Raw genomic sequence first — 15,549 nt, forward strand, 5'->3', positions numbered from 1 at the left:
GCAAAGTCTCCCAGGACAGTGACTTAAGAGCAAACATTGTTTTTTTAAAGAAAAATCGCAATTCAGGCTGGACATGGGATACATGCCTGTACTCCCAGCACCTGGGGTGGGGGGGTGGTTAAGGTAGGAGGTTTCAGAGTTCGAGGTCAGCCTGGCTACACAGGGAGACCTCGTCTCAAACAAACAATATAACAGAAAAAACTAAAAGGAGGGCAATTCATTAGCATATGGGGACACTGCGGCAGAGGTGTGCTAACTTAGAGACAAGGTCACCTCAGATAGGACTTTAGGACTTCCTGTTGACACATCTATTTAACTCAGATGTACTCGCAGGTCCCAAGCACAACTTCTCCAGTGTCCGGACCCAGGCACAGGAGGCTGGAATCAAGGCATTCCTTGGGTGCCCTCTGCTGGTCACTGACACTCCCTGTCTAGTGGGGGGGGGGCACTGTTTGAATGGCCCTCATAGTCTAGTACCTCCTGAAATCAAACCACAGGGGTCATCCAATGAGGGTGGCACCTGAATCATTTTCAAAGCAATGCTCCCACAGGTGGGCTGCTTTCCATCCCCTTCCCAGCCTATGGACCACAGGGAGTCTGAGCCCCAGCAGATTTGAAGGCTTAACCCAAACTGAGAACTTGAGACCATTAACTGCTTATGACAGGGATGGAGGCTGAGGGGCCCACTTCACAGCTACAGCAAAGGGGATGCAGGACCATCTGACACAGAAAGCTGGAGACAGAGAAGAGGACGGGTCATGGACACACTGTCCTCTAAAGATGCCTCACCGAAACCAGCTGAGTGATGCTGATGGCCTCTTTGGGCGAGGCGCTTTTTTGTCCGGGGGGGGGGGGGGGGGGGGGATCACGTTAGCATACACGGATGCCTTCAGCAAGATCTGCAGGTCTTTTAAAGACCAAGCAGTGCAGTGAGTGCAAAGGGTGAGAATAAAGCATACTTCCCTCGGAGCCAACTAGTCAAGCATGAATGAGGAAGGAGAAAGTGAGCTGGGAGCCCTGGGAAGAAGTGATAAAAACACACTGCCTAGCCAGCCCAGACAAACTGGTATTGAGAACGTTTTCATTTAGCTCACCCAGCTTATGGGCTTCATGCAGTTACCTAAGATACCTCAGAATGACTAGGATTAAAAACGAACATGCCAGCGGACTACAGTCTAGTCCTGGAAGAACTCCGGAAACCACCCAGTGCTGGCAGGAGCGATGGTGGCACCCACAGGCTCATCCCAACAGGCTCCTGCGTGACACAGCAAAGACGAGAGGGATTCCGTAGGTGTGATGAAGTTAAGGATTCAGGATGGCGAGATAATCCTGGATTATCAGGGTGGGTGTGAGATAATCACAAGGGTTAGTCAGTGAAAAGGGGACCTGACATAGGCCCTACAAGAAGAGCCAAAGAGGTGGCACAGATGGAACCCCAAGTGGCCCAAAACAAAAGGGGAGCTTTTATATATAGCCTGTGCCTAGGCTTGTTGCTGCAACAATGAGAGAGAGAACACGCTGCACTTTTGAAAGACTTCCACGATCTTGATGTACCATCGAAGACAGAACACTGGACCCCTACTTGCAATGCGCTGCAGGAGAGAAGGTGCATCCACAAGCATGCTCACTGCAGCTGGAGTCCAACCAATAAGGGTCACTTGGGCCTTGTGAGATGGTCCTTGAGGTAAGAGGCTCCCACCAAGCCTCTGCTAGCCGGAGCTGGATCCCTCAACCCACACGGGGAAAGGAGAGGACCTACTCCCACAAGCTGTTCTCTAATCAACACATGAGCACCAGGCCATGTGCACACTCCCATAAACAAACAAACAAACAAATGCAATAAGAAATATTTTAGGGCTGGAGAGATGGCTCAGAGGGTAAGAGCATTGCCTGCTCTTCTAAAGGTCCTGAGTTCAATTCCCAGCAACCACATGGTGGCTCACAACCATCTGTAATGAGGTCTGGTGCCTTCTTCTGGCCTGCAGGCATACACGCAGAAAGAATATTGTATACATAATAAATAAATAAAAATATTTTAAAAAAATATTTTAAACATGGATCGCTTGCAATGACCATTTAATATATAGAACAGTCAGCCCTTAAGGAGGGCCCAAGACAGCCCGTGTAGGTAGCCAGGAGAAGAACTGCAGGACTAGTTGTTTTCAAAAGTGGTTTGGCTGGGTGATGGTGGTGCACACCTTTACTCCAGCACTAGGGAGGCAGATGCAGGTAGATATCTGCGTTCAAGGCCAACCTGGTCTACAAAGCGAGTCCCGAGTCCCAGGACAGTCAGTACTACACCAAGAAACCCTGCCCGGAAAAACAAAACAAAGCTGTTTTCAAAGAGAGAGATGCAGAAGGTCATGCTCATGGTGCAACTCTTGGTACGAAGCAATTTCATATGCATGCACACACCTCCAAGAACACTAAGCATGTGCCCATGCAAACTGCTCGCCTGGCAGGCACAGTGAAAGGGAAGCCCTGCCCCCACGACATTACTTCGAGAAAGACACGTCTTCAAACGTCAGGAGGAGTGTAGACCCCTAAAAATGCAAAGTGACCTAGACAAGTTCAAAAACCCAGGACCCTGATTTCCACTCCACACCTTGGCCTTTTCCAAAATATTAAGTCTAAATTTCAGAAGCATTTATTCTGCAAATACCACGCGCAAATGTCAGCTGAGATTAGATGCAGCAATAAGGAAAGCAAACACCCTTCCCCCTTCACGGTGCCCCATTCCTACTCCAGAGCTGCAGGGAGGGCTCCTGCATAGACTCATTAGCACATCAGACAGATAAACATGATTACAAAGGTCACCTGGCCTGTTAGGGTTCATTGTCAATGTGGTACTGGCTGGAGTAAACACTTTTGTCTTTTACTCCCACAGCAGAAACACTGGGCACCAAAGGAGTTGGAATTTCCCAGGGGAATCTCATACTGGGAGAAGGAAAAGGTGACAGGCGGAGGGAAGCCTGTCTTCCCGGAAGAGATTTCATGCTCTACAGGATGAGACTGAAAACCCAGACAAAGATGCATCCATGATGGGTGGGACCACACTTTAACCAGGACTACTTAAATGTTCAATCCCCAGTGGTCCAAGGGAAGGATGTTTTACTCCCATCCCTTGGCACTCACTGCACTGCTTGGTCTCTTAAAGGTCTGCAGATCTTGCTGAAGGCACCTGTGGACGCTAGTGTGATTTTTGCCCCCCCAAGACAGAAAAGGCTGGCCCAAAGAGGCCATCAGCAAAGCTCAGCATCGCTCAGCTGGTCTCAGTGAGGCTTAAAGGTCAATGTTAATGTCCAGTCCCATCCTCTGTCTCCAACTTTGTATATCGGACGGCCTGAACCCTCTTTGGTGTAGCTGTGACAGTAGCTCCCCAGCTTCCATCCCTGGCTCAGGAGCACTTGAAGGTCTTGAGTTCTCAATTTGTGTTGAGTCTTGGAAATAGTTGGGACTCAGACTCTGTGTGGTTCATAAGCTGGGAAGGGGATGGAAAACAGCCCGCTTGTAGGAACAATGTGTTGAAACTGGTTTGTATTTATGCAAACGTCTATCTCACTTCAGGACCCCGAACACAGACTTGGGAGTTTTGCTTGCTTTGTCCCCTTCCCCAGTGTGGCCAGTGACTAACTAAATCTTCCTTTTCTGCTTTCCACTATAAATTTGGCTTTTTAATTTTTAAAATTTATTTAACTTTATGAGCATTGGCATCACCTGGAACTGGAGGTACAGACAGTTGTGAGCTGTCACATGGGCACTGGGAATTGATTCCAGGTCCTCTGGAAAAGCAGCCAGTGCTCTTAGCCACTGGGATATCTAACCCAGAATTTGGCCTCTTTATTGCCTTACCGAGGACAGGTAGCCAGACCTGATTTGGAGTTACAGGTCGTGACCCGCTCCCCCAGTCACATTCGGTAACAGAACCACGTGGAACAGGGCCTCAGAAAATTATGTGGGAAGGAAGGGTTATTTTAATTATATTCACTGATGTGGGGTGATATGCCCCGTGAGTGGCACCATTCCAAATCAGGTTTCCTAAGGTCCAGGGTCAGAGTCAGGCCCTGGTAGGCTGACTGTGCTGTAGGGATGGCTCCACACTTGAGGACCTGGATAGCACGAGCGGCGTCAGGGAGTTAAAGAATACACAGAAACCAAGTCAGAAGTGTGGTGATGAAGGGTGGGTGTGGCTAGAGTTAGCGAGAGAAGAGAACAGTGACGATAATCAAAATAACATGAAATACATGTGTTCATGTGTATGTATGCATATACATATAAAAATACATATATCCATATGTATTTTAGAAAGGTAGCTGAGCAGAAATATAAATTAATCAACTTTTCTGTTTCCAACCGAGAGTGTGATGTGACCAGTTCCTCTGTGACTTCCCATGTCACAAGGAGCTGTAATCTGTGTGCCAAATAAGCACATTTCCCCTTAAGTAGAGAATTTTATCTCAGCAAGGAAGGAAGGAAGATGCCCGGGAACCCGCTAATTCAGTGACACCCTCTTGAGATTATGACAAGTATCTTCTGGAAGTATTCTAAATTATTGGCCCTCCGCTATGATAGCTTCCTTTTTAAAAATATATATCCCAAGATGACAGGGACACGCGTACAAAAGCCTACGCGTCACTAGTAAAGCACACTGTGAACATGACTACCGCAAGCTCATCAGCAAGCACGGGGACTGACGTGGGCTTGGTACATGGACGGATGCGGCGGACAGGAACTCGAGGGGACGGGAGGCCACGTACGCTGTAACTGGGCTGCTCGCAGCTGCTTCTTCAGCCGTTCCACTTCATTCTTTAAAAACCTGATATGCCTCATCATGTTCTCAGGAGAATCAATCTCCATGGAGATGTCTCTAGGCGATGGTGGGGCGGACACAGGCTGGTCTAATTTCTCCTGTAGGATTCTTCACAGCCAGGAAGAGAAAAAAAAAGAAAGAAAGAAAAGAAAGCAACAATGAAGACCAGTTTGCGGCAAAGACTACACAACATTCGCGCAGAGAGCTGGCCTGAAAAGCGTCCGTAGGACAGACTGACGCCCGTCTGTCTAGCTCGCTACCTCTCTGTCCTCCTTAGCTACAATTACCCCAGGTCAAACAGGCGGCACAGCCAGATCTCATCCCTTCTGTTTCTTGTACGTTCGTGTGTTAGTCCACATGCCAGCTCCACATGGAAGTCAGAGGACTCTCTCAGGTGTGGCCCCTCCCTTTACCCCTGTGTATAACGAGGTCTCTTGCTCTCAGCTGCTAAGCAAGGTAAACCGGCCCGGGCTTCTGGGAATTCTGTCGCCACCTCCCACCTTGCTTGACGAGCACACTGGGATTACATGCATGGGCTAGCGTATCCAGTTTTATGTGGGTACTGGGAATCTGAGCTCAAGTCCTCGGGCTTTGTGCTACACATATGACCCACGGAGCCACCACCCCTGTTCCTTCCGCTCTTTGAGTGACCCTGACAGTCATTTGTAACTATAAAGTCTGTGGAACACCTTTCTGGTTATTATTCCCAGAGTCCAGCCAACATTCAGACACTAGCTGACTACGTGGTTAACAAGCTGGCTGAAAAGGATGCTTTGGGTGAAATTTAGGAACTGCTATAAATCACGGTGGAAGAGGAAGTCACTTAGAGCCAGGAAAGCTCCTCCTGATAAAAACCTGTGGGGAAGGTTTGGACAAGTGGGACCAATGGTAAAATGTTAAAAAAATCAAATCAAATCAGAATTCTTCGGGTAATAGCTGGTGCACTCAGTTGTTATCATTCAGATGTAACTTAAAGATAAGGGTCAACAGCATTTTGCCTACATAATGACCATTTCTTACAGCTAAGTTCAGTAACAATGCATTTATATGTACATAAAACCTCAACTGCATTCCAAAAGGGCAGGCTAACTGCAACACTCTAACCTCCTTCTGTAAGCCACTGGGGCTCCTGGAGTTGCTTTGTGTTTAATTAACTGTTTACCTTCCAGTTCGCCCAACTGCAAACTGACTCACCTGTCGTTCTACCCTAGTTGAGAAAATTAACAGGTAAATATGGTCGCAATCACGAAATAACTGCCTAATTCAGATTATCAGAACTACGACCATAATGCTGACTGCCTATGGCTGGAGGAAGTCCCCTAGACACATATTTCAAACTTTCACTTTTATTGAACTCTGAGGTTGATTTGGTGTTTGTAATTCTACATGAACTCAAAATAGTGTGAACAGGGCTTTAAAACCAACGCACAGGCTTCTGGGAGGCAAACAAGACTCTGGGGCAGGGAACTAAGAAATCAACTTCAAAGGAAACTGGCCTTGACCCCACACAAAGCTCTGAGACAGGATCTTCCTGCCATTCTTAGAAGCTCTGTCCCTTCCAACCCCAAAGCACAGTGCAGTGTGATCAAAAACAAGGACCAAGGCAATCTGCAACAAGGTCACTTAGAAAACATCCGTTTTGGGGTGACGCTTTTTATCTGTACACTGAACGCACAAGCATTAAACATCCACAGGTGTTTATTTACAACAGGCTTAAAAGCGAATGGCTAGCCATTTTTCTATCAAAATCTTCCAACTAAGTGAATCTTAGAGATGTGCACTAATTAACAGGGGAACTGTGGCACTATGGTCGACTCTGGCTATGGAGGGAAGAGAAAAACAAGGCTCAGAGAGGAGGCCGCCAAGAGAGAGATCAACATTTACTTCCTTTAACAAGTTAGGGTGGTGTATGTCACCCAAGCAATTCAAATGTCCCACTGTTCTCCACAGCAACAGCCAGGAGTCCTCCAAACTTGCATATACCCTCCCCCCCGACACACACACACGCATGCACAAACACGCACGCAACCAAGGCTAAACAAACCTCTTTTCAGCTTCCAGCTTATCCATCCTCTTCCACAGCCGATTCACCAGAGCCTCTTGTTCTTGCTCCAGCGTGTTTTCCAGGTCAATCTTCTCCCGTCTCAACTAGAGGAAAGGGAAGAGCTTTACTGAGAATGCCAGGGCACTGGGGCATCCTTGACTGGGGGATGAGGACAGAGCTGGCAGAATAGCTTCGGAATGACTGGGTGCTAGATCAAACTATTTCCTATAACTGTAACCACTGCAACAAGACAGCCAACCCCGGCACTAATTCACCACCATAATTAGACTTATCCCTGTTTCTTGAAAAGCTGCAAGAACCAAGTAGTTATGATCACAAACCTTGATTCAAATGTCTGGGTTCAAACCCCAGCTCTACCAACAGTCAGTTAGAAGAACAGGAAGTTATGAGATGCAAAGGAGAAGCCTAATGTCTGGGTGACGGAGTTTATGTGACTTAACTTAGGCATCAGTCATAGGTGCACTTAGAATCGTGTGCTCAGTATTTGTCACTGTCTCTGGTTGTTTTATCCTGTTCTAGCCACATAGGGCATAACTCCACAGCCCCCTATTCTTGCTGTTTTTTTTTCTTTAATACTATCAGTATTTTGGTGGTAATATATTACTAGTTTTGTAAGCTGCTATTGTATTTCATTTGCTTTTATTACAAAAAAAACCCTTATTACAAAATAAGGGAGCTTCATTATCACACCTTCGCACACGCACGGACTATGCTGTGACTGTATGCATGACAGCCCCATCACCCTCCTCTCAGCTCCCCTCATCCTCCTGTGTTTTGTTCATGAACAAATCCTAAATGTCTCGATTCGAGACTTCGGTAAATACCGGCGGTTGTTTCGGACCCTTGAACAAGCCAGGATCATACAGGAAACACAAAGTATTTCATTTGTGTGGAGAAATATGGCTTTGAAGAACAGCTCAAGGGTAACACACACAGGGAAGAAGCAGGGTCAGGGTACTTCAGGAGTACCTGGCGGCACAGCAGGGAACTCCAGGAGGTCCCAGGGCATCCAGACTGCCAGGTCAGACTGGCTTCCATCTCACAAAAATACCAAATTGCTGGGTTATCTGTAATTATCTCCCCTATACCCTTCTCAGGTTTTTGTTTGTTTTGTTTTAAGTTCAGGTTCCCACAACTGGCACCCTTTCACCCGTGGTCAAATATCTACATATCAGGCCAAGCTCCACACCTCCCACCACGTTACAGCTGATTACCAGAGAGTGCATTTGAAAAGCCGCTTCCTAATTAAGGCTTTCAGTGGCAATGCCCAATTCTTCACTGGGGTTCAGCAGCTCCACTTCTCATTTCGGGTTCATTAACGGCAGACTGAGAGCCCTATTATGGTCCCCCAATAAACCTGGAACATCCTTGGTGGATAAAGAGTGTATGAAAGTATCCCTGGGACATGAGCTCCCTGACCTTTCAGGCTTATACCTGGGGGATACAAAAGGGGCAGGGAGGCCCAGCTCCACTGTGCCTCCCCTCACATTGTTTATGTCCCTATTAGAGCAGAAACTGTAATTCCAGCACGCAGAGGCTGAGGCAGGGGTGGGGGAGGGGGTGGGGGGACAGACCAAGAGTAGGAGGGCCAAACTGTAATGAAACAAAAATGCATGCTAAAATAAAATAGAGGATTCACATTGGGGAGGGGCCAGGGGAAAGAAAGGCTCAGTAACAAACCAAATGAGAACTCAACCCTTTCCTACCAGGCTCAGTTGGGAGGCAAATAAGGGTTTTCCCAATCCACTTTGCAAGGTTTAGTCTAAGCACAATTTCTCCTGTACCACTAAGAGAAAAGACACTCTGAATTCCAAAGATCAGACCCCTCAAATAAAATGGGAAGAGCAGTCTGCTAGAACTCAGACATTACTGATCTATCAGACACTAACCTAGGCATCACAAAAGAAGCTAAAAGGAAGACTAACAAACACAAAGTCTGTTACAATGGGGGTTCTCCCAAAGTGGTCTGAGGGCCAAAGGGATAACTCTGTGGACAAAGGCGCTGGCTAACAGCAAGGCAACCTGAGTTTGCGGCTCAGGAACATGGGAGAAGAGAGCTGACTTCTGGAGATTTTTCACATGCCATGGGCATACCATCTTCCCCCAGAAAAACAACTGTAATTTCTTTAAAAGGAAGAAAAAAAGCACTGAGAGGGGGCCGGAAGCTGGCTCAGGAGATTAAATACTCACCATGCAAGAACGAGGACCATCACCTGGGACCCCACCATTCACAAGGCAGGTCATTACCCCTGTAACCCTGGTACTCAGGGGGGAAGAGCGCCAGGGCGAGCTGGTCCCTGGGGCAAGCTGGCTAGCTAGATGGAGCAAATCAGCAGGTTCCAGATTCAGTGAGAGAGCCTGCCTCAGTTGATAAAAGTGCAGAGTGACCAGAGAAGACACTTGCCTCCCCCACCCCATGAAGAGCTACGTATTCAAGTCTTAAGCCACCACATAGCAAGACCCCACTCCCACAAAGAACATAGGGAATATAATCTATTCAAATACAGCCCTCTATCAACCAAACAATTAGCCAGGATTCTTTTATTTTCGTTTACTGAGAAGATGACAAAGCCTAAGAAAACAGGAGGGGGATGGGATCACCTAAGTCCTTCCAGAGAGGTTGTAGCTGAAGGTCACACTAGCTCAGCCCACTCTCACCGCTAGTTCTCTTAATACACATACGGCCAGGCATCCATAGTGCTGACCTAGTGGTAGATCAGAACCACTGGAAAAATAAAAGCACCAGTATTTAGAAAATGACCACTCAGGAACCAGCTGTGTGTGCTTCACAGCTGGAGGGGAGACCTGTGCATACATATCAGAAGAAAGTAGCTCAGAGGATTCATGAGAGGACACAGCAGCAGCTGCTGTCAGTGCAGAGTGGCCCTTGCTCAGTGGCACACCCTTCACAGGTTAAAGCTGCAGAGACAGCCAGAACCGAAGCACAGCCTCGGCTGTTTTGGGGTGGTTACTTGACCCTAGCAACTCTCCTCCTAGCAGGGACACCTCTCATTCTGTCCCCCACACCCCACCTTCCAGAAAACAGTCCTTAAAAGAACAAAACACACGGTCCATTTGTGCTAGTCCAGATTAAGACACTGCCGCTGCCCCACCCCACCTTTAACTGATGAACCAATCAGCAACCATTTTTCAGAACTAAGGACAGGTCCTAGGGTATTTGCAGCCCAAGGACTCACATGCGTGACAGCTTCATAAAAGTCAACCAGCAAAGAGTCAGAGGAGGGGAAGGGTGGCCACTTTCAAGTCCCAGAGGTTACAACCATCACTGCAGGTCAGTGACAGACTCCAGAAGCTGAGAATGTTTCAGTACTGAGAGCAGACTGAGGGGGTGGGCGGGTGTGTTTAACGAACTATATGGCATGATAAACAGTCCCCTGGATGAAATGGTTGTCTCTTTCCCACTTCCTGCCTTATCCTATTTTTAAAAATGAACATCTATTTTTTGTCATAAAAAAAACATTTAAAGGTATCTAATTTTAGAAAGCTGCAGTTTCATAATAGAAACAATACAGCAACCACCAATAGCAACCCAACAATAAACCAGTGTTAATTTGTGGGTATTAAAGCACCCTTCAGGGATCAACCATTTCTCCTACAAGGATAAAAATGAGCAAAGGTTACCTCCCTGAGGGACATCAAGAGAGCCTAGAGTCAGCCTTGTATAATTCAACCTCTCCTCTTTTCTTTCAGAAGAACTTCTAAAACAGTGGTTTTCAACCCACGGGTCACAACCCCTTAGTGGAGCATCAAATGACCTTTTCACAGGGGTCGCCTAAGACCATCAGAAAATACAGATATTTACATTATGATTCATAACAGTAGTAAAATTTGTTATGAAGTAGTAATGAAAATAATAACATGAGGAACTGTATGTAGTAATGGGGGCGGTGGGGCTGCGTTCCCAGCACCCCGGCTGCCTGCTCGGCTAGCTTATGCCCCAAAATAATTACACAGACACTGTAGTCTTTTAAGCACTGCTTGGCCCTTTAGCTCTAGCACTTACAGGCTAATTCTCACATCCCGATCAACCCATCTCTAATAATCTGTGAGAACCGGTCTTACCGGGAAGATTCTAGCCTAGTCCATCCTGGGTCGGAGCTTCATGCTGGGAGCGGGGCATGGCGTCTCTCTCAGGCGTCTGCTCCCGAGAGGAGAGCTGTCGAGTCTCTCATCTCACTTCCTCTTCCTCCCAGCATTTTGTTCTGTTTACTCCTCCCACCTATCCTCTAACCAATAAAATGGGCCAGGGCAGTGCCTTTATTAGCCAATGACCTTCCTCCATCAACTGTATTAAAGAGTCACAGCTTTGGGAAGGTTGAGAACCACCGCTCTAGAGTCTGCCTGCCTCTACCTCCCAAATGCTGGGGTTAAAGGCCATGGGCCACAACACCCAATAGGAACTTTAAAAAACAGACAACAAAACAGACACACGGGTCTCCCTTCCTAGGGCATCAGGATGTATGGGCCCTTGTGTGCAGGGGTCCACAGAGGCCAGAAATGAGCACTGGATGGATCCCTCAGAGCTGGAGGTACAGGTGCTCATAAGTTAGCTGCCTCATGTGGGGGCGATGGGATTTGAACTCAGTCCTCATGATTAAGCAGCAAGGGCTCTTGAGTGCTGCACCATCTCTCGAGCTCAACCACCTACGTCGCTCAAGGGCAGCAGCTGTGATACTTGCCCCTGGGAATATGATCACTGGGTCAGCACAGTGTCTGCCCTCCCTGACGGTCTGCAAAGCTTACGAGACAGAAACAACTGAGCCAAGTGTGGAATGTTCCAAGACGCCCGGACAACGTGTGCAGACGCCCGGCTCACTGGAGGACAGACTGGGAGACCCGGAGGGGCACAGAAGACCGCGTTCTAGGCAGAGGGAACGAGCCCAAGGAAGTTCTAGAAACAACAAGGCTTCTGACACATGGGAGCAAGCTCTCCCACCTGCAGGTTGCAGCCCGCTGCCGGATTGTGAAACTGGTCTCGTCTTTTGTGACCCACGTCTTCCAAAAAACGAGGCAGGGTGGAAGAATCGACGCTCGGCGTGTGAGCGTCTCCCCACACACAGTGACACCATAGGCGCTGTGCTGCGTTATCGTGTGCACTGAATCCTCCTGCAGCAGAGGAGAGTCTCCACCTACAAGGAGCCTGAGAGAGGCGGGGGCAGGGGAGTACATACTCCTCCAAACCTGCAAATTAGAGATTATGCCTGCTTCACAAAAAAAGGTCAAACTACAGCCTGGGGTCACAGGGCTCGTTGGAGGGTGAAAGGGCTCCAGGGAAACTTCTGGAAGTTACTTTAGCTGAGGAGTGGGCATTATAGCTGTTGATGAAACCAAATGACTATACCAACCCAGGATCTGTCCTTCACACATGGAATTTGAGAGTAGAGACAACTCACATAAAAGGACACTCAAAATTCCGTAAGTAAACGGTGGCGTTACATGGAGCCAATTGTCGGAGGGAGGGAGGGAGGTGTTGTATTCAGGCATCTACACTGGCCTGTCCTTGGAGTTCTAACAGGCTACATCCTCAGCGCTCTCTCTCTCTGCCTCTTTCTTCTCTTCTGCTGCTCCTGTCCCCAGAGGCCGGTCTCCCCCTTCCCCTCCCTCTCTTTACATTCCCCTTTCCCCTAATAAAAACCCCTCCACGAGAACTCTGTTGCACAGCATCTTTCTCGTGAGCGCCACTTTTTTAAAAATTACAACAGGTGGGAAGGAGGGAGGGTGGGCAGGCAGCTGTGTGTCATTCAAATGTGAACTGAGTCACATGACTGGATTTACTCCACTATTTTCCTGCTTACTTGAGCGTCTATGGTGTTGGACGCCACTGTTTCTTTCGCTGGTCAACTTTGTGTTCCTGAAACACAACACCCAAGGTAAGGCAGTGATGAAAGTCGATTAGGCATGCAGTTTTGGAGGCTCAAAGTCTAAGACTGGGTTCAGGTCTAAAGAGGCCCCCTGGCTTGCATCTCAACATGGTGCATAGCATCATAGCAGAAGGATACCGGACAGAGAGATAGGAAACCAGACACTGAGGACTGGAATTCGCCTTGCTCTTTGACAGCTGTCTCTCTCCAGCACCAGAACCACAGCACTCTGAAGGCGGTACCCCCAGTGACCTAGTTCCTTCACACCAGCTCCCTGTCTCTGGGGTTCCAGGCCATGCCAGCTGCACCACATCGTAGCACGGCTTGGCCACATCCAAGGCACGACATTTCTCACGAGACAGTTCCCTGAGCCAAGCGCAGAGAAGGCCCTGGGAACTGGGGAGTCGGGCTTCACTAATAAGCCACCGCGTGACTTGCCTGGTAGACAGGTGAGGACAGTCTTACCCAGCGGACCGTAAACACTTTGGGATCAAGAGTCTTAGACACAGAAAAACAAAACGAAACACAACTTCCAAGTGTGGCTACTGTCACCTGAGCAATGTGAATAGCAAGCAAGAGACTTACAGTGACCAAGCTGTCGCTGTCGGATAAAGACAGAGGACTCGCGGGCAAAGGACAGTGTTTGGTGTCAGCTCTAACGGCATGGTGGTCGGACTAGTCCACTTCAGTACTGTGGTCAGTAAAGGCCTAGCAGGTTTCCATTACTTCAGCATGTTCCCATACACCTGCTTATCAATTCTCTTTGGCACTGAGCATTTAGAATGTGAAATAAACCCCAAACTGGACGGTTATGAATGCTGTGGGCTGTCTAAACAGATAGAAGTTGAGTTCCCTGGGGGACAAACAATGTATTCCCTTGTCTAGAACACCAGACTGGGGATGCTCCCCTCGCATATCATGTGTGACCTGCGGTAACAGGAGAAAGCTTGGTCCCCAGCCCACCCTTCTGATTCCATCTCTGAGAAGGGAGCCCATGTGGGCTGGGCCACTGACAGGCCAAACTCATCTGTTCCTGAGGAGCGAGTCCCAAGACCCTCCTCCTCTGCAGAATGTTCTGGAGGAGGTATATCAGGAACAAGAGGATACAGTGACAACTTCTGGAAGCAGAGCTGATGCCCCCAAAATGATCCTCATTGTCTCGGGTCCCCATAGGGTGTGAGGACAACATTTACCTTCCCAGCAACACAGCCTTTCAACTACAAACTCACACGCTGCAACACAAGCACCAGCAGTAGCTCTGGTGGCCCAGGGACCATACTCATCAGGATGCTATTGTTCTTGCCTTAATAATCAAGGAAGCCCGGCTCTGCACTGAAGAGAAGACCAAGCACTACTCATTAACCTCTCACAAGGAGGCCCCGACTTTCACGCCATCAGCTGAGAGCAAAGGCCTTGTAGAAGCGAAGTTAAGCATGGCCTCCAGAGGGGGGAGCCCGAGAACACAGTTCGTGGCCAGGTAAGCCCTGCTTTATGAAGAACAGGGATGCGCCTCTTAAAAACCATGACAGCCCAAGCTGCACCTTCAAATGAACGCAGCACGGCCAATGCAAAGTTCCGGCAGAACGGCTTCCAAGAGCCCTTCCTCAGGTTCATCCACCAAGTGTGAGCTATGCTAAAATTATGTTTTATACAATTTTAATAATGATCATGTGACCTAGCAATTTTCATTTCAAGGTAGGTTTAAGGCCAGGCAAGTAGGGTTTTCTTGCTGTTCACACAGTAAAAAAAAAAACAAAGACAAAAAACTGTACACACATCTTTGTAAAGCACTGGAAAAGTTCACCCAAACACGTACTAGACGATGAGTGGATGGGTAAGATGCGGTACACCACATACAGTGGGAAATTATTTGGCTAGAAAAAAGATAGAAGTGTTCAGACAGACATGGACCGCTATGCTAAATGAAGGGTTTCTGTTTCAAGAACCCACGTACCGTATGATGTTAGTGGGAAAAAACACCTAGAATAGGCAGATCCATCTACAGCAGGCTTAAGGGGAGCGGGACAGCCAGGTGGAGGGTGTGAGGCTTCTGTTGGAGTCCATGGGACTGCTCTGAAGCCGACTGATGATGCCGGCACAACTGTAAATATACTACATGAAATGGCGATCCGTGCATTACATCTCAATAGAACGGGGTCTAAAGGGGGAAGGGGCAGGGCAGCAGCTTGGGCTAGTTGCTGAATGCCCATTTAGCATGCAGGAAGCCGTGAGTTCAAAGTCACCCTCAGTCACAACAGTGATTCTGAAGCCATCCTGGGCTATGTGAGATCCTGTCTTAAAACATAGAAGAAGAAGAAAAAAAGCAAACCCTGAACAGAGGAACCAGAGCCACACCTGGTTCCTTTCACATTCATAGCAGGTCCTGACTCCCCGCACCCAGCGCTGTCTTCTAACAAGGACGGCTGGCTCTCTCGCGTTCAAAGCAACAACACTCACGCCTAACCATGATGTGTCTGTGGGGCCGTAAGACAGAGCACTCCCCCGCCCCCAGCAGTTATGGCTTCAACAGCGGTGGATCGTTAGAAAGAACAAAGGTGCCCGCTGCTGACGGTGACAGCCATGCATAGCACATCAACAGCACACACGGCGCAAAGCCATGCTGACAGCAAGGGATGGCACAGCACCACACACAGATACACAGATGACAACCACAGAGCTAACCACGAGCCGCTCGGGGGTGCTGCGGAGGCTCTGAAGAAACCAGAACATCCCTCTCAAACACTGGTTACAATTACCTGCGGTGCAAAAGGATGCAGCAGAGTTCTTCACAC

At 48.3% G+C, this 15,549-nt stretch overlaps 1 protein-coding gene across 1 annotated transcript in view; it reads right to left on the bottom strand.

Annotated features, from left to right (window-relative positions):
* Ccdc6 (coiled-coil domain containing 6) overlaps positions 1-15,549 on the bottom strand; it is a 93,669-nt gene that overhangs the window by 15,747 nt on the left and 62,373 nt on the right. Inside the window, exons 4-5 of the mRNA XM_041655744.1 lie at positions 6,855-6,958; positions 4,758-4,918 (exon numbers count right to left, since the gene is read on the bottom strand). Coding sequence (XP_041511678.1) covers positions 4,758-4,918; positions 6,855-6,958 — 265 coding nt within the window. The remainder of the gene's footprint in view (positions 1-4,757; positions 4,919-6,854; positions 6,959-15,549) is intronic.

Source organism: Microtus oregoni, unplaced genomic scaffold (genome assembly GCF_018167655.1).
Source record: "Microtus oregoni isolate MIOR12 unplaced genomic scaffold, Mior012 000007F_ref0000211, whole genome shotgun sequence".
NCBI classification, from domain to species: Eukaryota; Metazoa; Chordata; class Mammalia; order Rodentia; family Cricetidae; genus Microtus; species Microtus oregoni.